Genomic DNA, 27,953 nt, shown 5'->3' with positions numbered 1-27,953 from the left:
TTGGGTGTGGGACCTGCCAGTCATCCATTCAGCGTTCGGTCACGTAGGAGGGTGGGACGCTCCGCACTTCTACGTTAACGTTGGACAGAAATCAGTGCAATGAGCGGGCTGACTTTGTTATGAACATTTTAGCGTGACTAAGGCCATCTTCCTTCTGGTCGCTCGCTAGTCCTTGTGTATTTCGTTATCTTTCTCGTCAGTTTTTTTGTGTCAAGAACCGGCCGCCCGTGCGAGGAGTGCACACCCCGCCGGAGCGCGAGACGCAGCCAGCCGTTGCAGCAGCAGCGCTTCACTGTCGGCTCGCGCGGACGAACTGACGAAGATGACGGTGGATTTCGAGGAATGCCTCAAAGACTCCCCCCGATTCCGGTAAGCCGCCCTGCCGTTTAGGATGGGAAGCGGGAAGGAAGGAAGGAAGGAAGGAAGGGGGTGTTGCGCTCCTCACAATGTATCGTACCAGGCTCTGCGCGCCTGTGGTTGGTCTTGGCCGCGGGATGCCTCCGTGTAGGATAGGTCACGTGACGGTAGGCTGTGCGTTAGCTACGTGTCCTCGCGCCGTAGTTTGTCGATTGGTGGTTCGGTTCGGTTCGGTTCGTTTGATCGTGTGGGAGGAGTTTGGTCCTGTCGGGTCAGGGGTCGCCCGTTGGTGGTCCTAGTGTCATATTTTTTTTAAAAAAAGAAAAAAACTCAAGGATGGGCCCCAGGCCAGTGAAGAGGACCTGTGTGAGACCCTGTGAGCTCGGGGGAGGTGGTCATGGTGGTTAAAGAAATAGAGGAACAAAGAGAACACCCCCAGACTTTGACTCTGTCCCTGGGTTAGGGGTCCACTGTGTTTCAGACCCTTGACCGTGCTCCCTAACCAACCCTGGAAGACCGCTGCTGTGTCCCTCAGCTTCCAATGACCACGTCATCCCTTGTTTTCCCGAACCCCGGACCAGACCTTGTGTTGTGCTCCACCGCACTATTCTGTAGTCAGAGGTATCTCATGCCCCCCCCCCCCATCACAACATCCTGTTTGCTGAAATCAGGAGCAGATGTTGGAGCGCTCAGCGCTGCAGAGACAGCCCCTGGCAGAGCCCCTCTTCTCCTGGAGAACCGTCATGGGGAAGGAGGGCCTTGGTCCATGGCTGAGGTACATGGGAGCAGAGTCCCTGTAGCGTCCACTCCTGCTGCCACAGTGGTTCTAGGTGTGCGTTACAACAAATGCACTGATGTCGTCCAAACGCTCACATCTAACGTGGATCCTCTCGCTCGTCTCGGAACCCTTGTGACTGTTGGCTGTGGGTGGTACAGTAGAGGGGCTCTTGTAAAAACAGTGTGGTGGAGAGTTACGTTTTCCACAAAAAATGTGGTTGAAGTGGACCGAGTGCCTTGAATTTCCCCTAGTCTAAATGCCTCTATCAGCCAGTGGACAAATCATAATTTTTTTTTTTTTTTTTTTTTTTTTTAAAATATGTGTTTAAACATTGTAGATTATTTTATGCTAAAATATATGTTTAGGGCGCTGTATCTACATCATGGTAACACAGTGAATGGACCAAAGTAGTAGTGGGAGGCAAAAACAAACACCCCCCCCCCTTCCCTATTTTTGGAAGGTGAAGACCAAATTTTGAGGGATTTTGTTTCTACATCTGAAATGTATCCTGTCACTTTAAGCGAGTCACTCTCTTACTTAGTGGGTGGGAGTCACTTCTGCTAATTTGCATGCATGCACTGAATTATAAAAATAACACACTTTAGTTTTTGTAACTTTTCATTTAAATTCAAAACGCTTCCCCCTTGTGTGTGTGTAATGTTGTATCTGTGGAGGTCTTTCATTGAGGCATGGTCTCAGTCTCTGCGTCACATTCAACTTTAAAATGTTCTGGGTAACGGACTAACTCTCCCAGTTAAGTGTCAGTGTGTAAGTCAGGGGCCAACTGCGTTATATAATCGCACAACAAAAATGTGCATAAAATCAGGCTAGGGAAGAGATGCCCCTGTTGGCCTTAATGGCGGAAAGTGATTTGTAGCAAAATTTAATATTATACACAGCTTGCATTTGTTTTTATATTGTTTTAGCTTTCTGCAGTTTATTTTTATTTCTTCAAAGGCCATGGCATGTGACCGGACACGATTCAGGTTAAATATGCATGTTTGTAAGGGGGAGAATGTCCTTGCTGTGAGAACATGTCCACTGATCATATATGATGTGTCATGCCAAAGTGGCGCACAGTCGACTGCCGTCTTTGCCGACTCCTCTGTCACTACTAGACGTCTGTCCTCTTGAGGTTCAGCTATCCGTTTGAGTGTTCGAGCTCCCAGCAAATCTTCCCTGACTGTGCACAGTGCCTTGTTTCATCTGTGGTGACCTTCTGGACAAGTCATTTCCGCAGGCGCACGTACTGGGAATCTAGGGCTGGCATCTGCTGGGTTGCCATGGCAACAACCCTCCCCCAACTCTTTCGGGGGTTCCTGCCCTGTGTCCCTCACCACCTCCATCCCTTGGTTTTGCACGGAAAGTGGCCGTTTCCATAACTGTTTCCATTTCTGTGCATGTGTGTAAGCGTATGTGCATGCATGTTCAGTCGGGCAGCTTGTCGGCTTTGTGCCAGAGCGTTTACGTTTCCCCCTCGTCTTTATTTTACACTGCTGGTGCCTTTGCTCTGTTGACTTTGGGAAGTGAGCCACGTGGGTGCTGGGTGGTGTCATTGAGCTCGTATCAGTTTTATCTCCATCCTTAAGTGTCTCATCAGGAATGTGGAGCTCCTTCAGATAAGCATTTCTGCTAAACATCTGAACCGCCTCGATGCTACTTGTGCCGTCATGGTCTGATCCATCAGCCTGCTCCCTCAGTTATCACGTGCAGCGTGTGCCGGTATAAAGTGACGTCACTGTTGTTTCCTTGCAACATGCAGCAGGACTCATAATGAGTAATAACTGGGTGTCTTCCCACAGACAAGGTGATCTGAGACAAACCCAAATCCCATCATTGCTCATTTTACATTACAAACTATTTGTATGCAGCAGTAGCGTTCAACCTTGGCAACCGTCTTTCATGACATGTCCCCTCAGCCAGCTGTGTGAAATTGGTCAGACTGTGTCGCTCGGAGCTGTCCGAGCCAAAGGAGCTTGCGCCCTTATTTCGTTACAGTTTAAAACTGCTCCTCCTTTGCCTCTTTGATCTGCAGAAATGGGCAGCAGTTTAAGAACTCAAACCATTTTTGGCATCATGACCAGTTCCTTAACCACTTTGCCACCAGGCTGTTGTTTGCTGCTACATGGACTGGGGAACTGACGTGGCCTCTGTCTGCTTCATCTTGAGCTAAGCAGGGAGTGTGTCGGTATAGTGGGATCACTGCAGTTTGCTCGGTGTGTACCCCCCCTGCCCACAAGGTCATGTGTGTTCTATGAGCACAGGGAGTACATGTGACAGAAAGGGTGCTGTGGTACTTTTGAGTGCCTCATTAGCCAGGATTGTTTCATTAAATTTTGTGTGTGCGTGTGTGTGTTCGTGTTCCATGCTTCAGTAGCTGCAGCGGTCGTCTTGGGATGCACTACGGGTGGATCCTGGGACAATGGTGCTGTTATGTGTCCACATGGTCGTGAGCTCAGCGTTGTGAATGTGCCCCATGGGAGGTGGACATGCTGCATTATTGATGGAACTGCGGGAAGAAGCTGTATTTAATCTGGGGACGAGCGCCGAGACGGAACAAGTGGGACCGCGGTGACACACGGTCCTCTCTGCTGGGCACCCATGTCTCAGTCAGGTGTCCTGTGTTTTGACTGAATAAGAAACACTTCACAGATCTAAGGGGTGCTGATAAGGTAGGAGGACAGGTGGACCATTAATGAACATTTTTGCTGTAACCAGGCACGGTCACCTCAAAAACAGTGAAGTCTTTATTCACGTGCACACACACACGCACACACACACACGGATATGGGTGGTTTATTCACACACAAGGGGGTTCAGGAAGGTCTCCTCGATGCTGATGTTGGACGCTGAGATGTTATAAGTTTCTGGACCTGATTGGGTCCCACAAGGTGATATAGTGTGTGTTCACATCCTGTGCAGGAGTCACTGGTGACAAGTGTGAATGGCACAGAAAGAACCTCTGGGATCGGAGATGTATATCAGGTTACAGGCCTCGTTTATCTTTACATCTGGCGCTGCCCGGCAGGCAAATGCGAGAGGAAGAGCCGCCAATTGGCATAGATTTTTTTTCTTGAAATTACATTATTTTATTCATGTATTGTAAGTACTTAAATTATTCATTTAGCTAACTCTTCTTGCCAGTGTGACATACAGTTCAGTGAAACACCGACAAAGGGAGATGCCTGCTTGACAGCCACAATGAAATACCTATGTTGGCACACTGTGGATCAGTGTTGTGTTTGGGGAAGCGATTAAGGTGCTTCATCCTGAGTCATGGAGATGTACAGTGGCAATGCTGGATGTTTTCTCTGCGGATTCTTGTGCAAGGTGGTGAGGTTGGCTGAACTGGGCCTTGTGTACAGCTGTTGCCATATGCACGCTAGGTGTAACATCCTGTGTGTGTTGAATATTTGGGGCTCCTGCGCTCCCTGTCCCCTTTAGGTTCTCAGAGGTTTTTGGACAGGTCACTGTTGGCTTCTGAATGTCACTTTCGCGTTTATCCCAACATGGAACACGAGGGTTCCGACAATATTAATGAAAAATTAATATACTATACTGTCTATTGTAAATACAATAAAAAGGAATTGTATGATAATACACTTGAACACACACACAGTAGATACAGAAAATGGTACATTTTCAGATATATTTTTTAAAGTACTTAGTATTATTTTTGGAGGGGTAGCTCTCAAACGTGTTCACAACACCAGCTGTAGCCAGAAAGTGTTGGACAGCCCTGCTGTTAAAGATGGTGGATTTCTTCAGCTATTGCCCTGTTTAAATCCTATGTCCACCCATCTCTCAGGGTCTCCACAGAATGTGGAGTTTTTTCCCAGAGCTGACCGTGTGGTCACTGCCACTGTCCAGCCTGGGTGGAGGGGCCCACTGTAACGTAGCACTTCGCGCCGTGGGGTTGTTCAGCTCCTCCAGACAGGGTTTGGAAAAAGTGCAGAGAAACGGGTCGCGTTCCCTCTCGAATGGTCTATACAGCCAGGTCCTCCTCATGTCGATCTCAACTTTATGTTCCTAAAACGACTGGAAAGTTGGAAGTTGATTTGTTATTTTTGGAGCCAGAAGAACCCATGTTACACTGGTTTTCCGCTGCTGTGTCCTGATGCTGAACGGGTTATTGAGACTTTCTCTTTTTTGTACTTTTTTTCCCCTCTTTTTTTGGGATGAAGCTGTAAGTTCAGTTTCAAGAAGCAGATGTTTCTTCTCAGAGTCGTGCTGAGTCCTCCTGGACTTGACTGGGCTTGCTTGCAGAACACAAAACACACAGCACACACACACTCAGTGTGACCAAAAAGAACCCCCCCCAGTCTCCGCTTCAGGACGATGCAGCCAGATCCCCTAAACACTTGCAGCTGCATCTCCCTGCCATATTCCCATCCATCCTGGGAAACTATGTGCCTGCAAACATGAGCCAGATGCTGAGAAGCGACTCAAAAGTGCATTTGGGCCCCAGGTTCCCACTTCTCCTCTCAAACCGGCATCCCAATGACTGCGGCACTTCTGAGAAGAGCCCTTGTTTGGGGTGAGGTCAAAGGGCACGGAAAGCAGCCCACGCGAGTGTGTTCCCTCCGCTCCTCCCAGAGCACATATTTACATTCCAGTCCTACGCGCTCTCGAATTTGCATGTCACCATGACTGCGTGAGAGAAAAACGTTGTGCCGCCCTGCTCCCTTTCCACTTCCTCCATGAAAGTGGACGTGGCACCAGTTCGTTATTACTCTCTCAGCTTCTGATGTCATAATTCAGAACTTCTACGCTCTGTCAATGGCCTTTCATATTTATTTATTTTTGGCTGTCCTCTGTGAGGGAGTGATCCGTTCGCTGATGGTGGTCACTGTCCAAGAAATAAGGTCCAATTCTGAGTTGATTCCTCATGTGTTCTTTCTAAAGTAACAGTTAGGAAAAACGTTGTTTTTTTTTTTTTTAAAAAAAAAAAAAAAAAGGCTGCTGTTAAATGACCAGAATGACTGGAAAGAAAGGATTTTAATATTTCAGTGTTTGAGCTGCAAATGCTGTTGAATTAAAAATGGAAAATAGAAGAAGATTGTCAGTGTGAACATACATCAGACAAGTATGTGGGCTAAAAAAAAACATGATAGAAGAATAGAAACCAAATACAGGTGGTTCCTGACTTATGATGGTGTTACGTTCCACGAAACCCACTGTAAGTCAAAAATATTATGTCGAAAACGCATTTAATACACCTAACCTACCGAACATCATTGCTTCTTATCCTTTAAGGTGGTCAAGATTGTCGATTGCAAAAGTCCCAGTTCACGTGCGATGGCCATTACGGGCTTGCCACCTTCATCAACAAAAGTGGCTTTATTGCCATTTGAACCATATACAGCTAGTACAGTATACAGTGAAACGAAACAACGTTCCTCCAGGACCATGGTGCTACCTAGAAACAACACACAGCTACCAACACAGGACTACAGAAAGTGCTCGTGTGCAAGGCGTGTGCAAGGTGTGTGCAAAACAGCACAAGACAATACACTAATTACTAGACAAGAAACAACAAACACAGTAAAAAGCAGAAGATATTACAATATAATAATAAATACTATGGGTTGGACCACAGTCCTGCTCTCCGATGGGTCTGGGGTTCGAGTCCCGCTTGGGGTGCCTTGTGACGGACTGGCGTCCCGTCCTGGGTGTGTCCCCTTCCCCTCCAGCCTTACGCCCTGTGTTGCCGGGTAGGCTCCGGTTCCCCGCGACCCCGTATGGGACAAGCGGTTCTGAAAATGTGTGTGTGTGTGTGTGTGTGTGTGTGTGTGTGTGTGTGTGTGTGTTTTAATAGCCTTGTAAGACCAACCATGTGCCTCTTGATTCCAACCCATTCCGTGATTGCCAAGTTGCTGTATGAAAAGGTTTTGTTACAATAATTATCAACCAAAATGCAAATTTGATCGTGCCTTTATCCAGGTCTGCCCAGTGCATCCCCACAACCGGTCAGAGCTGATCTTCTGACAGAGCTGTTCCTCGCTGCTGGGGTCATTGTTGATTTGGGGTGGAACAACTCCGCTGTTCTCAAAATCCACCGTGATGACTGTGGAGGAGCTGACGTCCCGCAGCCAGAGGCGGAGCCGCTGCTGTCCTACAGCCAGTGGGGAGGAAGTGACGGTCTGGCATAAAGGTTACAAAACAAACACCATGTGATATAGGATTTGCTCCTGGTGCTGGCATGGCTGTGGGCTTCACTCCATTACATTACGCGTCCTGTGTTACGTACTATGCTCCAGGAAGGGTTTGACTGAACTCAGGCATTGTGAAAGCAGGAAGGGAAGACAAAGGGCAGTGAATGATGGCCTTGGTAACCTACCTCTTATCCTGACTCAATCAGGACTCCTCGAGAAGTGAATGATAGGAATTTGCAGTTACTGCACCCTGGGGTCTCTCTATTAATATACTATTTTTTCTTTGCATAATCTTGGTAAAACTCACCATAATGGGCCAGAAGGTGGTGCAGTGGTTAGAACTGTTGCCTTGAGCTCAAAGGACTCAGGTTTGAATCCCACATGCTGCTATTGTACCCTTGATGAAGTTACTTACCCTTGCAAATCAATGTAAATAGCTCAGTATACAAACCTCTCACTGTCTTTCTCTTCAGACACGGTCAGTTATTACTTGACCATGTTTTGTTTTTTCTGAATGGAATGCTAAAATTAGATCATGTTACATTTATGATTTAATTTGTCGCTTAATGATGGCTTGTTCAGGATGTCTATTTGGTGTTTTTAAAGACAGTAGCGATTACTTCTTAATATGTGTCATGTAATCTAGTTTTGCAAAGGTTTCTTAAAAGTGTATGAAAAGGGTCCCTGAACTGCTGACTGTGCTGTCGGACAGCCCCCCCACCCCTTTCCTTCAGCTAATCTACCACCCCGGTATAACGTTAACAGCCTGTTCTGATTGTCCCCAATGGTAGGCAAATGTGTGTCGGTGACCTGTCCTAGGAATGAGGACCACCCTCACCCCCGACTGCTAAAAGAGAGGGGAACTCTGTGGTGTTATCAGCTCCACACAGGCTTTTCCTTCCATTAGTGTTGTCACCTTGAGTCAAGCCCTTTTGAGGGGGGTTCATTTCATACACCGATGTTAAGTTGTTGTAAAGAAGATGGAGCAGTGAAGGTGTCAGCATGGGGCATAGAGCCAGTGTCCGATAAGCAGGTGAATTCTATAGAATCCGTTGATTTTTGGCTAGGTGGGTGTGAGCGATGGGGATTGAAGGGTCTCATCTTGGGTTGACAAAGGCACATATCGAGAACCACTGCACAGACTCCCAGGATCCCCTCACTGTGCTCATCTTCCTGAAGGTGGGGCTGCACTTAGACTGTGCTCAACAGCACCCCACATGCTCTGACAGGCACAACTGCTCCAGTGCATCACTCTCACCCAGAGGGGAACAAAGAGCGCTCCAGCTGCCAAGGACGTTGCTGCCGCACCCACAGGAATCTAAAAGTTGAGGAGCCACTGCAGGGCGTGGGTCGTGTACTGTAGACCACAAGGAGTTGCTACTATCGTTTTCCCGCCAAACTACTTGCTTTGGTCTGCTTCCCCATCCCCAGTTTTGACCGTTGTCTCCTTTGTGATTGAGGAAGGAGCTCTCCACAGCAGACCTTTCCTCCACTAATGAGTGGACTTCCTCATTCAGCCACATGCTGCAGGTTTGGGGTTCAAAAGTGCATGCTTCACATCAGTTTAGCTGTGAAAATAAAGTGAATCTTTATTTTGAATGTTTGCAAACAGGTTTCTCAGGAGCAAAATATATCAATCACCAATAATGATCTTCCTTCCTTCCTTCTGTCCTTGTTTGTATTCTTTAACTGAGGAGTTCAAGACATCAAAGTGGTGGGGTAGCTGTACAGTAATGCATTTTGAAGAAGGAATAATTGATATACAAACAGTATGGTAGGATTAGTTGTATGGAAGGTTAAAGTGTAGCTAAGTCATATTAGCATAAAGGTGGATATGGCAAAATGAAACAGTTAATGTTTCACCAACTACTCTTAACATATAACATGTATATCCTGAAGTAATATGTTACCACTGCAAATTTCAGTTTAATTAAATTAGTTTGAAGCTGAGTGCAAACTACAATCTTAATGTCCATTCAGATGTAAATATGGGTGATAATCATTTGCTACTCATTAGTTTGAACACTGCTTGGGGGGAAAAGCTATTTTTGTGTCTTCCAGACAGGTGCTCCTTTTTTACAGTCTCTCTGGCTCTGAGAGGGTAGCTGGATGCCCTGCCTTGTCTGCATTACACGTCAGTACTGCTTATGAATTCATCGTCCTCAAACCCCTCAGACGGTCCCCTTATTGCCTCTGAGGTGTTGAGGTCACATTGCTGCTTATTTGCACGGTTTTGTATGTCTCAATGTGATGTTTGTTTATTCCAGTGTCACTGTTTGTTCTGTCACTGTGTTCTTGTTTGTATGCTGCTGTAGCCACATGCAAATTCTTTGGGCATCAACAGAGTTTATCTGTCTATATATTAATGGTGTGTGTTGCAAAGGATTTGGAGGTAGTTGACACACCAGGTTGCAGTGGCTGCTTCATTACTACAAATTAACATGTTGGTTTGAATAACTATATTATTCTTAAAAAGCAGACTGGTTTACATCATTGTCCAGTGTGTCCCTGCTCCCCCATTGTGTCCTTTCACTTTTTCTTCTGTTTTTAGTAAAACTGATTTTCTGCCCCCAGGGCGGCTATAGAGGAGGTGGAGGTGGATGTGGGCGAGCTCGAGGCCAAGCTGGACAAGGTGAGTGGACCAGGCCATTACCCACTCTGCCTGGTAGCTGGGGGTGGCTGAGCTGACTATAGTATGGTGTTCCAGGGAAACATCCTCTCCATATCCCATTGCTGTAGTGACATTACTGTGTGGATGTCATCAGAGGAGGGATATGTTATTGAATGGTGAGAGAGCAATCCAATTTCAAGGAATGATGACTTTCATGAGGAAGGACCCCTGTCTGAAAGACTGAGTTATGTAGCTTTCAGGAGGTCAGGAGGGAAATGGGTCCAGAAGAGGTAGATTTCAGACTTTGCTAGAATGCACTGTCTCCCTGGTTTCGCTTCCTTCTTCTCTTCCGTGATAAGTGAGGAAGGAGAGGAGCATTTGCAGATCGACAGGAGCAGGGCTGTCATACATATGTTACACATTTTTATTAGTCTAATAAAACAAAATATACACAGGAAAGCTGCCCCATTGGCTGGGTACTGTTCCACAGAGGTCAAATTTACACTTTCTGAAGGGTGGACTTGTGTTCAAATTTGTGCGGTGGGTGTTTGTAAATCACGTTTACGTTAAGGACAACTTGTAGTGAAGAATAAATAAACTCAAAAATATACTGTATATGTTTAAATATTTGACTTGAACTGTGTATTTTACTTTTATTTCTGCTTTATTTAACATCTCTTTACTCAACCAATTCCGTTCTACTTCTGCTGTGTGGTTAAAAAACTTGATTGCTCACACAGCACATTGTCAAGTGGCTGCACCTTGTGGAGGGTTTTCCACTACGAGGACCTCGTTCAGAGGCCTGGATAGTGATGGAGAACCAATATAGTATCACATCTACTTAGTCATGGCGCATTACTGTCCTTGTTTTCTCACTGATCTCTTTGAACAGTCAGGTTGATATGATTTCTGTCTCCAGGTGGTGAAGTTGTGTATCGGCATGATAGATGCCGGGAAGACGTACAACGCAGCCAACAAGCAGTTTGTTAATGGCATTCGGGAGCTGGCCCAGCAGTCCGCCAAAGACGAGGTCATCGAGGTGAGCAGCGTCCATGTGCTCCCAGTTGTGCAGCACCGTTCTCTTCGTGTGTGTGTGTGTGTGTGTGGTGCATTGTCTGCAATGTATGAAGGAGCGGGAGGACTTGGAAACATCTCCCTCACACCTTCTCTTCTAATTGTTTCCTCCATAGTCCAGTTTGACCAAGTTTGCAGAAAGCCTGCAGGAGATGATCAACTACCACACTGTAAGTGTGTCTGTGTGCACGCGCACACACGCGGGCGGGTTTGTGTGTCCATTTTGTAAAGTCGTGACCGCTGCAACGTGTCCATGTCGCTCAGCCCATGACAGGAGAGTGCTCGACTCCTCGCATTGCACGTTTGGTCTGCAGTCTGCTCAGCTTGCAGGAACTGTTTGAACCGCTCATCTGAACGGTGCTGGGAGTCTGGCTTTCTCTCCCTTGCTGAAGCAGGCAGAGCGGTAGGCCAGCAGCAGCTTTCTGGGGAACGCGCGGTGACTCATGGCTCACTCCCCCTCCCCTCGCTGATGAGGAGCACATGCTGTTTAGTCACAGCGGAGCCTATGTGCGTTAACCACACGGACACGGCAGTCGACCGCTCCGCTAATGAGAGCTGAACAGGAAAGTGTGTTTGTTCAGGGTTAAAGACCAAAAAGCTCTGGAGCCCTGCTTGCAAAGCTTAAAGCCATTCCACTTGACCAGTGGGCCACCTTACTTCTATTTACACTCATCAGCTTATGAACATAGCTGGGACCGGAAGCCTGTTCATAAATTTTAAGACAGTGACACTCACTTGGTTGGACACGATCATTAACCACTTGTCTAAGTCAGGCTCATAGGGAATTCACTACTTAAAAAATCTTAATGGCACAGATATCTATTTAATATTTTTTATGAACTTTGAGCTGCATTAAAATTGAAACAGAAAATAAGAAGTTAGTCTCCATAAACTCTTAAGTGCACGTTGTTGGCCTGTTCATCCAGTAAACGTGCAGTGATTATGTTGCCGTTGGTCACTGACTCTGAGGATAACCAGAGCTGTAAATACTGTGGACGAGAGTTGAATGAAAGCACCCCTGTTCTGTTTAGGTGCCATTTACTGCCATCTGCTGACTCATGTGGTATAGACAGCCTAAGTTTGCTCCACTGCAGCCAAAAATTTTTAGAAGAAAGATGAGTGAAGAGAAAATAGATGAATAGGAAAAGTGTTTGTATCTTAGAATGTTCATAATGTGGTTGCTTGTAACTGCTGGTTCTTGACATGTTTTACTTTCCCTCTCTAGATCTTGTTTGACCAGGCCCAGCGGTCCATCAAGTCACAGCTCCAAGCCTTTGTCAAAGAGTGAGTATGTTTCTTGGTTCCTGGTGGAGATGGTTCCTCTCAGAGGTTCCAGTGCTGCTTTGTGAAAGGGACCACCAGCCTTGCTGTTTAGATGCTGCGGCTGATGGACGTATGAACAGAATATCTTACGGAGGAGCACTCTTCCTCGCTTGTTTTGGAAACATCTGCCTTGGCGTTGATCCGCAGTTGGAGCTGTGCAAGCATCCTAGCTTTGAGTCACCACTTCAGCCTCCTTCCCAGGTTCACTGGGTTCATTCTTTGGGTCTTGGGGAGCTTCTCAACCTTGTTCCTGTCCCTCTCCTTGTTAGTTATGCATCCCAGAGGACCCCATGGTTGTCCCCCCCAAAACTGCAGGAACAGGACATGTCTAACACTCACCCACAGGCTGTGGACCTAGGCTCTGCTTACCATGGTTACAAAATCATGCCACGGCAGTCCTTTCTGAGAGCTCAGCCCCGATCTCTCCTCCTTGCCACCAACAGGGACCTGCGTAGGTTCAAGGACGCCAAGAAGCAGTTTGATAAAGTGAGCGAGGAAAAGGAGACAGCGCTGGCCAAGAACGCGCAGGCAGCACGCAACAAGCCGCACGAGGTGGAGGAGGCAACCAACATCCTGACGGCAACACGCAAATGCTTCCGTCACCTTGCTCTGGACTACGTGCTGCAGGTTTGGGGACCACACGCACACACATGGTTTGACAACATGAGACTACTCTATCGTGATGCTGACTCTTTAAGGATCGTGTATGTGTGTGTGTGTGTGTGTGTGTGTGTGTGTGTGTGTGTGTGTGTGTGTGCGCGCGCGCACACTTTTCACCTCATCCATAAAAATGCTTAAAAAGGCATCTTTTTTTGTACAATAAAGACCATGTTAAGCATTTTTTGCTTCTGACCAAAGTTGTGCAACTGGTAATGCGCCTGTATGTTGGGTAATATGTCTGTTTGGTCTTAAAAAAAAAAAAAAAAGTGTGTAATCAGCATTTTTTCATAGTTAGATGTTGCACAACTTCACTGATCTACAGAAGTTGGGTATTTTTTGAAGTTTTGAGAGTGAGAAAAGGCTTTTGAGCAGCTGATATCAGATGGTAGTTGAACCCGCAGTCTTTTACTCTCAGTAAGGCCACAAACCACCTTTATTGTGTTCTTCTTGAAACAATAGTGATGGAACAGAAAACTGAGTGTTTTCTGTTTAAGTTGTTTGCTGTGTTGAAGTTGTTCTGTACACACTGCAGAAATGACTGGTAGATGATTTTTGCCCCCTGGTGGTACAACAGTGTAAATTTAAAGAACTGTGACACTTGTACATTAAGCTACTTGCACTGATTTACCCATTTATACAGCAGAGTAATTTTTACTCTATCAATTCCAGGTAAGTAACTTGATCAAGGATACTACAATAGATAGGTATACAAGCACGGGAGCTCCAGTTTCAAGGCGACAGCTCTGCTTTAGCAGCCACTGAAAAATGAATTTTTTTATAGCCTTTTTAAAAATAGACTGCTGTACAAGTGTTTTAAAATGCACATTATAAAACATGAATGCATTACATAACGGGAGCTGGTGTGTGTTTGTGAGTCCTGTGGCATCCAGAGTGACCTCTGACCCTCTCCCTGTTTGTGTCTCTCAGATAAATGTTCTTCAGTCCAAAAGACGCTCTGAAATCCTGAAATCAGTAAGTCCTCCCTGGTGGACAGTTTCCATAGACAGACTAGAGTTTCTGTGTGTGTGTGTGTGTGTGTGTGTGTGTGTGTGTGTGTGTGTGAGAGAGAGAAAGACTCAATCATCCCATCCTCCCAGTCACCCAGATGCCTTGTGTCCCTTTACAGATGCTGTCCTTCATGCATGCCCACCTCACCTTCTTCCATCAGGGTTACGACCTTTTCAGTGAACTGCGTCCCCTCATGAAGGAGCTGGGAGGACAGGTACGCTTCCCCCACCCCCAACCCCCCCGGCCGGAGGCGGTACTGGTGATTCTAGTTTGTTGTATTATAATGGAGGGAAGTGATGTTCCTGTCGGTTCCCAAAATCTCGTTCCACCCCGATTACTGCAGTAAACAGTTGTTTTGGTGACTTCAGCAGCAGGAGCTGAGGGTGAAGAGGGCACGGGAAGTTGATGTCACGATTCCCAACTGTGAAGTAACATGCAATGTTTTGTTTACAAGGTTTAGCCCCTCTCCGTGGGGTGGGTTGTTACTGGATCACGCTTCAGTGGTCTGTGATCTGCCACTCTGCGGGGGTGGGGGGGCGGCGTGCACCGTGACGATGACATGGCCTCAAACAATGAGAGGAAGCAAGGCTGGCGGTGTGGCGTCATGGGGCTGTTTGGATGCGAATGGCTGGGAATTCCCAGGCTGGGACACGGGTTCGGTTAATTTCTGCAGTCACAGGCCTGTAGGTACGAGGTGCAAGGATCGGTCAGTGGTGCCCTGCTGCTGGGACAGAAGGCTGGGATTACGTGCTGTGCCTTGTCACTATGAAGTTGGAGATGGTGAGCAGACAGTGCAGGGAGGTGTGGAGTATCTTCTGGCAGGTTAGTGATGATGGCAGCAACAAAGTAATAGAGAGGAGCTTAATAAATGTCACACATTAATTTGTCTGATGCTTTTCTCTAGAACGTCAGGCTGTTTACACTGATGGGCTATTTACCTGTTTACACAGCAGGGTCACTTTTACTTTGTCCAAGCCAAGTACCTTGATCGGGGTAATACAGCACAAGGTGGGTTTTGAAGTACGGTGGTGATTGTAACTATGACGACACCTGTGGGGCACTGGGATGCACTGTAGACACAAACATCTTTGATGGTTATGCTTTACAAGAAAAGGTGGAAGTACTGCGTACCGTGAAAGTAGGGGTGGTAGGTGGCGTAGCAGTTAGCCATCACCTTCCAATCTAAACGTCCCCCAAATCCCACCTCCCGCTGTACTATTCTTGATTGAGCTACGAAATTGATATAGTAAAAATCACCATGCTGTATAGATAGGCAAATCAGTGTAAATCAGTGAAATTACTTGTTTAGCATTCAGAGTTGCACAAACATTCTTGATTAACAGGGATATTCATATTAAGTGCAGCTCCCTGCGGGTTCTTGAGAATCACAGTGGCGTCCAGAGCCTGGAGACCATCCAGCCTCAGCACAGACAGGAAACGCGAGGAATGCATCTCGAGAAACAACAAAATATTGTGTGGCTTCGTAGCGTGTCATTGGCATCATGTTTGTTTTTGTGGTAACAGAAATGCTGTGCCATTGTTTACCATGGCTTACATGGTGAGGTCTTGCTCCACTCTAAGTTAAGGTAATAATTTTACAGTTGATACCATGCATCTAAAAATAAAAAGGTGTACTGTCAGACACTTTAAAAGGTCTCAAGGTAGTTTGTTTGCTGGTTAAAATATGTGGGTAAGACTATATGAAAATGAATGAATAAAGTGGTTCTACTTCTCCATGCTATGTCTGCTGTACCACCTGAGCCCTTATTCTTTATCACTTTAAACAAGGTGCGAAATAATCGTCAAAGTTGCGGTGTTCTTCCTCCAGGGAGCACTTCCCCTGCTCTCTTCTGGAGCCCTAATGAAATGAAGGGATGCTCTGTTTCAGCTGGATCAGCTGGTGGTGGATGCAGCCAAGGAGAAGCGGGACATGGAGCAGAAGCACTCCACCATCCAGCAGAAGGTACAAGAGTGCTACCTGCAAACCAAAACAAACTGCACTTCGTTCACTTGGGGTTTTCTTGCAAATTTAACTTGTCTTTACCTCCCGAGCCATTAGGTGGCAGTAAAGAGCAAACAATAGGAGTGCGGGACTGACTGCCTTCATTCAACTCCGTTCCACAGTGTTTACTGCTCCTGTCTGCTGTTCCTGAGTGTCTTGTCAGGGATCAATAACAAGACAAGGAAGTTGTACGTGTTTGTGGGTTGAATTAGTCCACAACTGTTACTGAATAGTTAGTTTGTGAGAGAAAAGGTCTTTTTATGTTTATTTGCTTTACTTTCATTAATAATACATTTCATTAAATATAATATTGCTTATAATTATTAGAATGTTAATATGCATTATTAATCATATTAACATTCTAACTATGTTTGTTAAAAATAGTGTTGAGTATCATTTAATAAAGCAACATCCAAGATCCTTATTAGTTCTCACTTTGCAAAGAGTGACTTAAGAACAAGCATTTAGAAGGAAACAAGTTAAAAACAAACTTCTGGTCACAGGTGTGTCCGTAATGTTAGGAGCCAGTGTGACACACACACACACACACAAAAACCAGGGATGTCACTGGATCCCTCTCATGCATTATTGAGACATGCAGGAAGAGGCCTTGGGATTCATTTCAGTCCCAGTACTGCAGGGTCTCTCTCACACAGGAGTGTTACAGGGTTTTATGACAAAGCACAGACTGACCACCTGACCCCCCCCCCCGATCTGTGGGGTTATTTTTATCTGCTTTCTCACTTTCTCCCTCTCTGTGCAGCATCTGACCTCTCTTTCGCTCTCTTTCTCTGTTTCCTCAGGCCGCATTGCAGGTAAGACCTTCACTTCCTCCTCTTTTGTGTCGCCACTCACTCTAGTACCTCGAGTGTTGGGTTCGAATGGTAATGTGCATCACCATGTTCTTGTGGTGTGCAGTGTCACCCAAACCTCAGACTGGGGCGTCACACAGCTCTGGCCTCCATGAGATGGGGAGGGACTCCTGTAGTCCCACCCCTTGACTATAAAAAGGACACACACACAGACACACACACACAAGTTGGAGTGGACCGGATACCTGTACACCTCTGTTAAGGTCCAGTGAACCAGGAGGGTAGAGGGTGTAGCCAAGAGTGAAGGGGACCAAGAACCTGAGTGACAGTCGGACTTTCTGGTAGAGTGCAGAGCGAGTGCCTGTGCGGCTCATGCTACCGCTAACACACACCAGCAGCTATGAAAATCTTCGGCCGTTTCCGCTATGTGTGGAATCTGGTGAGTGTCTCTCTCTCTCTCTCTCTCTCTCTCTCTCTCTCTCTCTCGCACGTGCCCCTCATGTCACCAGAAATAAATAGCTTGGCAGTTGTCAGTCCTTCGGGTCCTCATGAGCCTCGCTGTCCCCTCGTCCACATGAGACTCCCGTCCCAGGGTTTGGTGAAGAACGTGACAACCCTGTTGTGGAGTGAAGCTGTGCTGCAGGTGTTCGCACCTGGAGCCACTGCTCGGCTGGTGTCCTCATGCTTGGAGGCGGCGCTTTGGCACAGCCAGGAGCCCAGGGACAAGGCTGTTGATTCAGCTAATCTAGCAGAGCATTGCTGTGCTGCTGAAGGGTTTGAGTGTTGCTCAGTTGCAGAACTACAGAAGCAAAGCGGTTAAGGGTCCTCCAACAATGGGACAAGGACGCCAGTTCGCATCCTCTGCCCATAGGACTGTGGTTGCAGATGGCTGCGTTGCATTGTTTTTATAAGTTTCTGGAGACTGAGTCGATATGGATGAGTAAGGGCATTGCGGTTTGTAGAACAGGTTGTGTTACAGCACTGCCAGATGGAAGCGTACACCACCTTGGGGGGTAATTAGCACACAAGCTAAGCTGCATCCTGTGTGTTCTGTCTGTGTCTCGAACCCGCTCTCCAGCTAACCGTTGGGATGTGGGATCCCAGCCCATCTGCTCACCTGGCCATTCTTCTCCCAACAGGACTTCTCCAATGATGACACGAAGCTGGAGTACAACGTGGATGCGGACAACGGCATCGCCATGGAGGGATACCTCTTCAAGAGGGCCAGTAATGCCTTCAAGACGTGGAACAGGTAGTGACCTCAGGTGCCCCCCCCCCCCCCCCCAACCCCCGCTCCCCAGCCTACATTCGTATTCCGTAACACATTACCGGTGCTGCTGTGAGCATGAGCTTTACTCCCGAGTCAGAACGTCAGGTGTTTACTCAAACTAGAGTTCCGTGAGGAAAAGGGTGCGATTGCCTCAACCGAGGACCGCAGCACGACTGCCGGAGCTGCTCTTGAGCTGCTCTTTTTCTCCGTTTCACCTCTTGTGTCTTTATTTCTGCAGCTGCTCATCTCCGCCTCGCGCTCACATTGACACCACTTTGTTTCTTTGTCTGTCACCCGTCTGTCCATCGGCACCTCATGTTTTGGCCCCTTCTGCTCTGTCACACTACAGAAAAAAAGCAGCTCACATCAGGTACACCCGTTTCTTCTGTTTTGGTCCCACCGCCAGTGCTGATCTCACAGGCTCCACCCACACACCTGAGAAGGCAGCACTGTTGTTTCTGTCTTTAGATGGGCAGTCTCTGGATTGCAGTGGCATCAGCCAATCACTGCTCTGCATTGTCATGTGGTAAACAAAATCTGCATAGTGGCCCAACCCCTTTTGTAAAAATGTCTAATGATGTAACTCTTGAAGTAAAGTGTAATGAGAGTTGAATTCATGCACGTTACGGTGACGGTATGATGACACATGACAATTACATGGGGGTTTTCGGTTTAACCGGTCGCCTCCATAGGGGAGACGGACAACCATGGTCCTGCGCTACACGTTCACCGTATTTTGTAAAAATGAAACGAAGCACTGGATATCATTTAATTTTATTAATTTATGGAAATGTACTCCCTGCTGTGCTTCATGCCCCTAAAACACACATCTCTTGACTGTCATCTCATCTGGCAAAGTGTTTAATTTTTCGCTCTGGCCTTGGTTAGTCAACGCATAACTAGTACTTTAGTGGAGTTGCTAGCAGCTGCAGTGCGATGTGCTGCCCTGAGGCAGGAAGCAATCTTGATGTGTTTAAATTCACAACCAGCTCTCCGATTAACGTTTATTTTACTTAGAATCAGGGGAATATAAATGTTTTTGAGAGGCTTCAGCTGAGGCAGCGAATTTTTCTGGAACTATGATTATGAACATGTAAATTGTGTATTTTTAATTTCTGCTGTGCATTCGCTCCATGTTAGTGTGCTCATGGTGGTGTTTCTGTTCAGGCGCTGGTTCTCCATCCAGAACAATCAGCTGGTCTACCAGAAGAAATTTAAGGTAAGACCAGCCAACTGTCTGTCCATCGGCGCCGTTCTCGAGCGCACCATGAAAAAATGCACACGCCAAGGAGAGCACTGCCCCGCACCACCTGCATATTTAATAAAATCACATTGGTGGGAGGTGTGTCCATACGCTGGGGACACGTGCAGTGACAAGTCCGACCTCTTCCCTGCTGCTGCTGCTCAGGCTCTCATACCGCCGTCTTACTGTTCAACTAATTACCTTTTTTAAAACCTTTGTAACTACAGTTCCTGCCGTGTCTTTGTCTATACTTAAATTCATTAGTCTGATGCTTTTGTCCAAAGTGACTTACTTACACTGATTTGCCCTTTTTTTAAAGTACAACTGACTAGTTATACTATATCAATTCAGTCTAAGTTCTGCACTAGGAGATGGAATTCAAACCCAGGTCTTCTAACTGCATGGCAGCAACTCAGAACTTACACCACCAGCTGCCTCACTCTACTCGTTTTGCTGGCCATCATGGTAACGGCAGTGTCGCGAGCGACAAGCAGAACGTGTGGATGCAGTACAGTAGCAGCAGGTGCTGTAACCCAGCCTCGAACCCGTCTCCCAGGACAACCCCACAGTGGTGGTGGAGGACCTGCGGCTGTGCACAGTAAAGCCCTGTGAGGACCTTGAGCGACGGTTCTGCTTTGAAGTGGTATCCCCAACCAAGTAAGTCACTGTGTGTGTGTGTGTGTGTGTGTGTGTGTGTGTGTGTGTGTGTGTGTGTGTGATATCTGCTGAGTGATTCCCCCAACCCCCCACAACAGGAGCTGTATGATGCAGGCAGACTCGGAGAAGCTCCGTCAGGCCTGGATCAAAGCTGTCCAGAGCAGCATCGCTACGGCCTTCCGGGAGAAGGGGGAGGATGCCGAGGTGAGCTTTGTGTGTGTGTGTGTGTGTGTGTGTGTGTGTGTGTGTGTGTGTGTGAGAGAGAGAGCGAGACACCTGGCCTCTGACACCCCCCTCCCACGCCATGGTTCACAGAAGCTGGACCGGAAATCCTCGACATCGACGGGCAGCCTGGACTCGGGCGGTGAGCACAAGGAGCGCTCCCTGAAGGGCGACGGGGCACTACAGCGGGTCCAGACCATCCCCGGCAACAGCAACTGCTGCGACTGCGGCCAGGCGGACCCCCGCTGGGCCAGCATCAACCTGGGCATCACATTGTGTATCGAGTGCTCTGGCATCCACAGGTAGGATATGATCCCACCCCAACCGCATGGCTGGATGCTCCATCTGTGCCCGAGTGTTCTGACTCCGCCCCCCTGCCTCTCCCTCATCATTCTTCAGGAGTCTGGGCGTCCACTTCTCCAAGGTGCGCTCCTTGACGCTGGACACCTGGGAGCCAGAGCTGCTCAAGGTTTGATCGAGAGGCCTGTGCGACATCTAAAGTGGCATTTTCTATATTTAGGCCTGTGGTGATGGATAACTGAAGCAGCGTTAATTCTTCATGTTTGGTTGTCCACACAACAGGGACATGGTATCTTTTTACATCTGTCCAGCTGTGGAACACAGTGGAGAGACAAACATGAGTACGTGTCTACGTTTAGAATCTCCTCCATCGTAACAAAAGGGAGATATACTTGGAGGACTCGAGCGCAAAGACACTGTTCCCAAAATAACAGATACTGGCAATATTTCCTGTTTTCAACAGAAATCAATTTATTCAGTTTTTTACGTAGAGCACTTTTCTCATACAGTGACACAAAACGCAAGACAAAGACGACAGTTGACTACACTAGAATAATACATTATCCATGCAGTTATTGAATCTGTAACTATAACTACTGGCAGCGGAGGAAAGGAACAAAAAAACTCCCAACTGAAAGTCAGGTGGGGGGGAGCTCTTGGCATCCAAGTGCCAGTAGCTGCCCACCCCTTCCTGGGCATTCTAGATTTTAAAAAAAAAAAAAAAAAAAAAAAAATGTCAGTTTACAACTAACAACAAGATTGTGGATCACCTTCTAGGGAGAATTTCTAGATGCAGACGGTGCATTTACAGTGAGCGCCGTACTATTTTACCTTGATTTGTCGCCTGCTTCTCCCAGCCATGTGGAGCCCAGTTTGTGTACCGCAGTCCTCTTGCATTTGTCAGCCCTGCCTCCTCCTCTCGGCTCGAGCGTTTCCTGTCTCTAAAGGCGTGTTTCCATCTGCAGCTCATGTGTGAGCTGGGCAACGCCGTAATCAACCAGATCTACGAGGGCCGCAGGGAGGAGATGGGTGCCAGGAAGCCGCAGCCTGGAGACCCCAGGTGAGGCATTGCCGTCGGAGGTCCCCCGCCTCCCTCCTGTTGTGTCCCACCCGGGCTGACCCCTACCTACCTCCCATCCTCCCCTAGGCAGGAGATCGAGGCCTACATCCGCGCCAAGTACGTGGACAAGAGGTTTGTGCGGAAGCCGTCGGCCACCGAGCAGAGGGCCACCATCACGGCTCTCAGGAAGCAGGAGCAGCGGCTGAGCGGCAGCCCGGAGCACCTGCCCCCGCGGCCACCCCCTCCCACCCCCAAACTGAGGCCCCCCTCCAGCACCTCAGGTGGGACTCCTCAACCCCCCTTCCCTAATGAGAGTCAGGCAGTACCTTCTCCCAGCCTTCTGCTCCTCAGACTAACTGCCTTTGCTGTCCAGCCCAGCCCAGCTCCGCTCCGCTCCGCCCCACCCCACTCCCGTTCCCTTCTCTGGCCTGCTTCGTGCATCTTTACTAACCCTGCACTTTGCTCTCCTGGCCCTCTGACCTCCGACCCCTGACCCTGAGTAGCTGTGGCCGGCGGCGGCGAGGCCCGGCGTGACTCTCTCTTCTGTCCCGATGAGCTTGACTCGCTCTTCTCCTACTTTGACACCTCTTCCAAGCTGCGGAGCAGTAAGTACTGCAGTGGCCCTGCTCTCTTGCGCTGCTACCCCCCTCCCCCTCCACCCGTCTGCTCTCGTGTTTTCTCTTCACGGTCACTGCAGCTTCTCCCTCATCTGTGGGGTCTCAGGAAGCCTCTGTCTGGGCACCATCATCAATGGCAGCAGGTTCGGAACTCAAATCCTGCCAAGTCATGTCTGAGGTTTTTGCTCCAGTCCCTTCTCTCAAATGGTGCAAACCTGCATCCTCATCAATAGTCCATGATGACAATTATTTGGGCCACTTAAGAGAAGAAAAAGGAGGTCAATGCAAAAACCAGCAGACTTGCCTGGGTTGGATAAGGGTTGTTGAACGTTACTTGGGGGAAACATTTGGTGTATGAATGAGTTTAGTTCATGCTGTGCGTGCGCTCATCGAGCCCACTGGACCATACTGTGACCGTCTCCCCCTCTCCCCGATGGCAGTGCGGAGTGCGGACAGCGGTATCCAGAACAGTGCGGCTGGGAGTCGTGAGATGCTGCCCTCCACGCCGTCCGCAGAGAGTCTTAGTGAAGCAGGTGAGTTGGCTGCAGTGGCCAGCCTGGCCTCCGGAGGGCAGCAGAGGAGCAGTTTTCTGCTGCAGTGACATGGTTTTATTACAGAAGAGGCAACTCAGAACCTGAGTTTAAAGTTTATTTGCTCATGCTGCTGAAGAACACGGCTCCTGGTCTCATCCCCCCACCCCCCCCCCCACAGAGGCGGCAGACACAGGCCCATCACTGCCCACGGCCCGGACCGAATCGCCCATCTTCCACGAGCTGAGCGACGCTTGTCCTGGCCTGCAGCTGTACTGGGCAGCGTGTGTGTGCAGTCTGCGCGACATGGCTGAGGCGCTGGCCCATGGCGCTGATGTCAACTGGGCCAACAGCGAAGAGGAGAACCGGACGCCGCTCATCCAGGCCGTGCAGGGGGTACAGAGCACCGGCAGCAATGGCCCACTGCTCAGGGCATTGAGTGTTAATTGGGCGTTACGGTAAAGTGTGTAAAGTAGCTAGTGGAAAGGGAAGCAGACAGATTCCAGTGACACATTTCTCCAAAGCAACTTACACTGTTAAATGACACCCAGGTAATCTTACTGTGGCAGTTCAGGGTAAGTACCTTCATCAAGGGCACTGGAGCAGGAGGTGGGATTCAAGCCTGTATCTTCTGTGTGATAGATGGCAGCAGGTAGCACAGTGGCTACCAGAGCAGCCCGTATATTTAGTACTATCTCCTGAATACTGCAATTGTTGGGTGAATATTAAGTAAACCGGTAACAGGTAAGTGTTTAGAGTTGTTGCCTTTGGATCCAAAGAACCCAGGTTCGAATCCCACCTACTGTTGTAGTGTCTTTGAACAAGGTACTTGCCCTGAATTGATACGGTAAAAAGTGCACAGCTGTACAAATGGGTAATATGTTGCTTTAGAGAAGAGTCAAATTTAAGTGAACTTTGAGGTTTCAGTCCGCATATAAGTGGTACCAAAGAAAAACTACGAATTGGAACAATTAAACCAGAGATTAACGTGGACCTCCGGTGCCGTGTTGAACATACTCCTTTCTGGTTGCATGCACGGTCCTTCCTAGGGCTCCCTGGTGACCTGCGAGTTCCTCCTCCAGAATGGCGCCAATGTCAACCAGCCCGATGTGTGCGGTCGCGGTCCACTGCACCATGCTACCATCCTGGGACACACAGGGTGGGTCTTACCCTGTTCAACTTATTATTAGCGCATTAAACCACAGTCCTGGAGCTGCTGTTCTGTCAAGCATGTTAATCTTTACATCCTGGTCACAGATCTCTGTTGATCAGGCTGACCTGCATGTTAAAGATTGCTGCCCTCTGGCCACATGTCTTCCAGACAGGTGTGCCTGTTCCTGAAACGGGGGGCCAGTCAGAACGCCGTGGATTCGGAAGAGAAAAGCCCCCTGTCCATCGCCGTGGATGCGGCCAATGCGGACATCGTGACATTGTGAGTGACCACTCTAGGGACGTGATGGTTAGGGGTTCGAGGAGCGAAAAGGTAGCCAGCTTCCTGTGAGGGACCACAAATGAATTGGTCATTTGTTGTTTCTCATTTTTTAGAACTTAACAAATGAAGCAACTTATTTCTACTTAACTGACAATTGATTTAGATGGTCAAAGATTAACGTTTTCCGGTTTATTTGCTTCCCCATGTTTGTAGCAGAGCGAAAAGGAGCTGTGTTTACCTGTCGAGCCAGCAGATGGCAGTAAAGAGTACAGGATGGCCTTAATTCAACTCACCTCCACGCTGTTTACCCCCCAAGGTTGCGTTTGGCCAAGATGAGCGAGGAGATGCGGGAGGCGGAGGGACCCTACGGCCAGTCAGGTCAATACTCCACCAACAGCCACACGGAGATGCAGTATAAGAAGTGCATACAGGAGTTCATAAGCCTGCAGCTGGATGAGTCTTAGTCTGACGCTCTGCGGGGCCTGGGTTCAAGGGACCTGCAGCCACAGCAAGCCTCTGCTTGCTTGTGTAGTACACAGCCTTTACCTGCCCGCTCAGGACGACTGCCTGGAATGAGAGACGCGCGTATGACGTCGCAGTGCACACCCAAGCCATACTTACTACCAAACAGCAGGGAATGCTGGGAAAGACACACCACACTGTGGGAATGACTGATCCTTTCATGGAGACACACATACCTTCGTATGCATCCCTTTGATATTTTTTGCACAAATACACACTTCTGCGGTGTTGAGCTTTTCTAACTTGCTGTACTGGGTCTTGTTTTACACTCCATCTTATTATAGTAACAACAGTGTATTTTAACTGTGGTGGGGAAATGTTATTTCAGCCCTTCAACAAAATAGATTCATGTTTACAGTAATTTTCTCTGCATTTCCTACTTGTTTGTGTACCAGTGTACAATTTAGGCCGGGGCACTGCTCTCCATCACTGTGTTGTGGAAACACTCTGCTATAAGTGTGTTTAATATCTTCTAGTTTATCCTTTTGTATCATTATGTAGCGTTAACTGCAGAGTGGTGCACTTGCCCCGTGCTGCTCTCACTCACGCTGGACTGTGATTCAGCCACTGTCAGCCTGATTCTAGAGTTTTTATAGGAAAGGTACTTGATGGATTAAGAACAAGCTACAGTGCAGTTCAGCCTGAGAACGGTGCAATTGGTCTAGGGAGATCCTTTGGAGGGGGCGTGGCTAATTTACTCAGTTTTAATGCTGTTTTCCATTTAATGGGTGGAATTATGGAACAGCTGAGTGCTGAGAAAGCGGTTAGGAACACCCACACTTGTGCTGCTTTTTCTAGATCTCAAAGGGCTGTTGAACTGCCTGCAAAGACTGGGCTGGTCCATGTGTGTTCAGTCAGGTCACTGGGACAAGTGCTGCTTTAACAACAGCACCACCTTGCAGCTGTTTCCCCATGGTTTTTTGTTCCAAGAACTGTTAAGATGAAATACGATGGTAAAAGGAGCTAGTTTAGGCAGCCCCAGTATAGTCCAAATACCCCGATATTTAGATTAAGGAATTAGCATGAGACGATAATGCTTTGAAAGTCCTGGTTTTTCAGAGAATGAGACAACTTGTGGACTACAGGCCAATGGCTGTGTATGCATCTGTTCAAATGTGCTGAAATTTTTTAGTCTTAATTCAGCTGTTAAGTGAACAAATTGTACAGTTGATGAAACTGCTCGTTTCACTAATGTTAGTTTCAAGAAATAGTTTCCTGATCATTCCCAGGAACTGTGTAGCTATATTAGTAATTCAGAAAGTCTTCTGAATGGTACAATTTTAAAGGAGGAGGGGGAAAAAAGGCTTAGCCTGGGCTACAGCATATACAGGGGTTCTCAACCACCACTGTCGTGTGCGTCTTTATGATGAGCGTTCGTTCCACACTGTAATATTTAAACGCCCAAAGACACAACAGCAATAACTCGCAGCAGTGTGGAAGAGCCTCGCTCCGAGGTCAGGGGCTCTGCTTGGCTGTTCACCTCTTTTCCTCCTCTTTACCGACTATACCTGCTTGTTGTGCAAACTCCTATTTTCCCACCTCGCACCAGCAGGGGGGGGTCGTGCCTTTTCTGTTCTCAAATTTCTTTGGGATGCTGAGGCCCATGCAACTGTATTTTTGTATATAAGTACTGCACTTTAAATACAACTTGTTACAAAAAGTGAACGTTTGCTGTTTTCTTTATGGTGTCTTTTTTTTTTTTTTGAAGAGCTGAGGGTTTTTCATCCCCTTACCTGACAAAGTTATGCCTGGTAGTTTAAATGGAAAATGGGTGAGCGTGCACGGTAATGCAGTGTAATGTGGAGTGTTTACCCCAGGGGGTCGCCGTTCTGTTGGCAGCGAAGATGCGCTCTGCTCTCCTCCTCTAAACCGCTAACCTGCTGCTGAGCTGCTTTGCTACTTCCCAGGTACGGCTCTTCTCCTGCACTCCTCATCTCTGTCCTCCTCCTCCTCGCCTCAAGCTCCTGCTGGTGTTCCTGTCTGCATGTGTGTCTTTGGGGCAGGGCAGGGCACTCACCGCAATGTACGGACAGACCTGTTATCACGTGTCCCATTGCCGTGCTCTGCCGGTTCTGCTCACTCCCCTCTCCTCCATTGCAGGAGACGAAATCTACGAGGACATTTTCCGCGATTTCTCTCAGATGGCGTCCAACGACCCGGAGAAGCTCAACCGCTTTCAGCAGCACGACACCCAGAGGCCCTGAGGCAGAAATAACAGCGGTACAATGTACAGCGCCCCCCCAGTGGGCAGTCTGAGCCACTAGGTGCTGTTTTTATAATGCAGAAATTTGAGGGGAGATAAATTTGATCAAGTTTTAATTTCACAAACTAACAAATTGGAACCAGGATTTTTAATTGAAGTTTAAATGCAACCGTACACACTGCACCTTAAACGTCCTCAATTGAACATTGAGGTTGCAGGATCCAGCACACTGTGACTTCACTTTGCCTTATTTGCCATTATCAAACCTCACTAAAATGAGTTATTTTCTGCCATCGCTCCAATTTAAATTATTATTGCTTTTATATACAATTTCTTTTCCTGTTTGAGTGTTGCACGTTTCCCATGTCTGAAGTTTAAATACAACATTCAGGTCATTTTTTACCACCGCGTGAGCTGTGTGTGTGTGTGCAGTATTGAGTGCCATGTGGTAGAACATACACCCTCCCCCTGCCGGTTTATTTTAAAAATATCAATTAAATTGATTTTATTCTAATGCTTACTGTCCCTCTGAGCCTTTGGGTGTGTAAATAGTCTCCCATTTAATCCGTTTCTGAGGGTAACTTTGCCAACAGCAGATAAAACAGGGGCCGATTCAGTGTGGGAGGAGTGCCAGCTACTCAAATCACCAACTGGAAGTGCAGCTGTGCATCTTCTGCAGGAGCTTCTTCCACGCACATCTGTCACTGGAGCGGCTGGTGGGGGGAATCGGAGAACAGCTGGTGAGCTGGGCATCCCACACTCTGTTTCTCCCCCATCCTGCTGTGGAGTATTAAGAGCCATAAGGAGTAGTCTCCCTCACCTGTCAGACAAATGATGTAAATACTGTACATTCTCTGTACACCTGCCCATCAACTGTTTCCATTAAATAATAGGTACTGGAATCATGTAAACAAACCTGTGAATGTCATTTTGCTACTTTTCCTCTGTTTTTAGGTAGATAATGTGTGTATGTATATAAAAAGGATGAATCCAACAGCTGGATCCTGTGTGTTTGTGCGCTCTGCGTTACTTTAGAGCAGGGAATACCCACCGTCCCTCCTCAGTCCGGGATGCTGCATCCGCAGGACTTCAGCCACTTGACAGTACATTTTGGTCA

At 47.7% G+C, this 27,953-nt stretch overlaps 1 protein-coding gene across 3 annotated transcripts; it reads left to right on the top strand.

Moving 5' to 3' along the window:
- Positions 1–45: 45 nt before the first annotated feature.
- LOC108921435 (arf-GAP with coiled-coil, ANK repeat and PH domain-containing protein 2-like) lies at positions 46–27,751 on the top strand. Of its 3 annotated transcripts, XM_029249154.1 has the most exons (25): positions 46–369; positions 9,865–9,922; positions 10,821–10,940; positions 11,092–11,145; positions 12,201–12,259; positions 12,742–12,925; positions 13,886–13,930; positions 14,085–14,180; positions 15,855–15,929; positions 16,772–16,783; positions 17,920–18,032; positions 19,218–19,269; positions 19,850–19,950; positions 20,049–20,154; positions 20,266–20,474; positions 20,572–20,641; positions 21,438–21,532; positions 21,620–21,813; positions 22,036–22,137; positions 22,590–22,682; positions 22,861–23,075; positions 23,729–23,838; positions 24,001–24,111; positions 24,428–24,489; positions 26,734–27,751. In XM_029249154.1, exons 1-25 carry the CDS (start codon positions 323–325, stop codon positions 26,835–26,837), a joined length of 2,487 nt encoding a protein of 828 aa, XP_029104987.1. In that variant the 5' UTR covers positions 46–322; the 3' UTR covers positions 26,838–27,751. The 3 variants fall into 3 exon arrangements, with proteins under 3 accessions (XP_029104987.1, XP_029104989.1, XP_029104988.1); XM_029249156.1 differs by lacking the exon at positions 22,036–22,137; XM_029249155.1 differs by lacking the exon at positions 16,772–16,783 and having other exon boundaries at positions 26,734–26,837.
- The last annotated feature ends 202 nt before the right edge of the window (positions 27,752–27,953 follow it).

This window comes from Scleropages formosus, chromosome 25 (genome assembly GCF_900964775.1).
Source record: "Scleropages formosus chromosome 25, fSclFor1.1, whole genome shotgun sequence".
Lineage (NCBI taxonomy): Eukaryota > Metazoa > Chordata > Actinopteri > Osteoglossiformes > Osteoglossidae > Scleropages > Scleropages formosus.
This window is presented reverse-complemented; position numbering and strand designations above follow the sequence as displayed.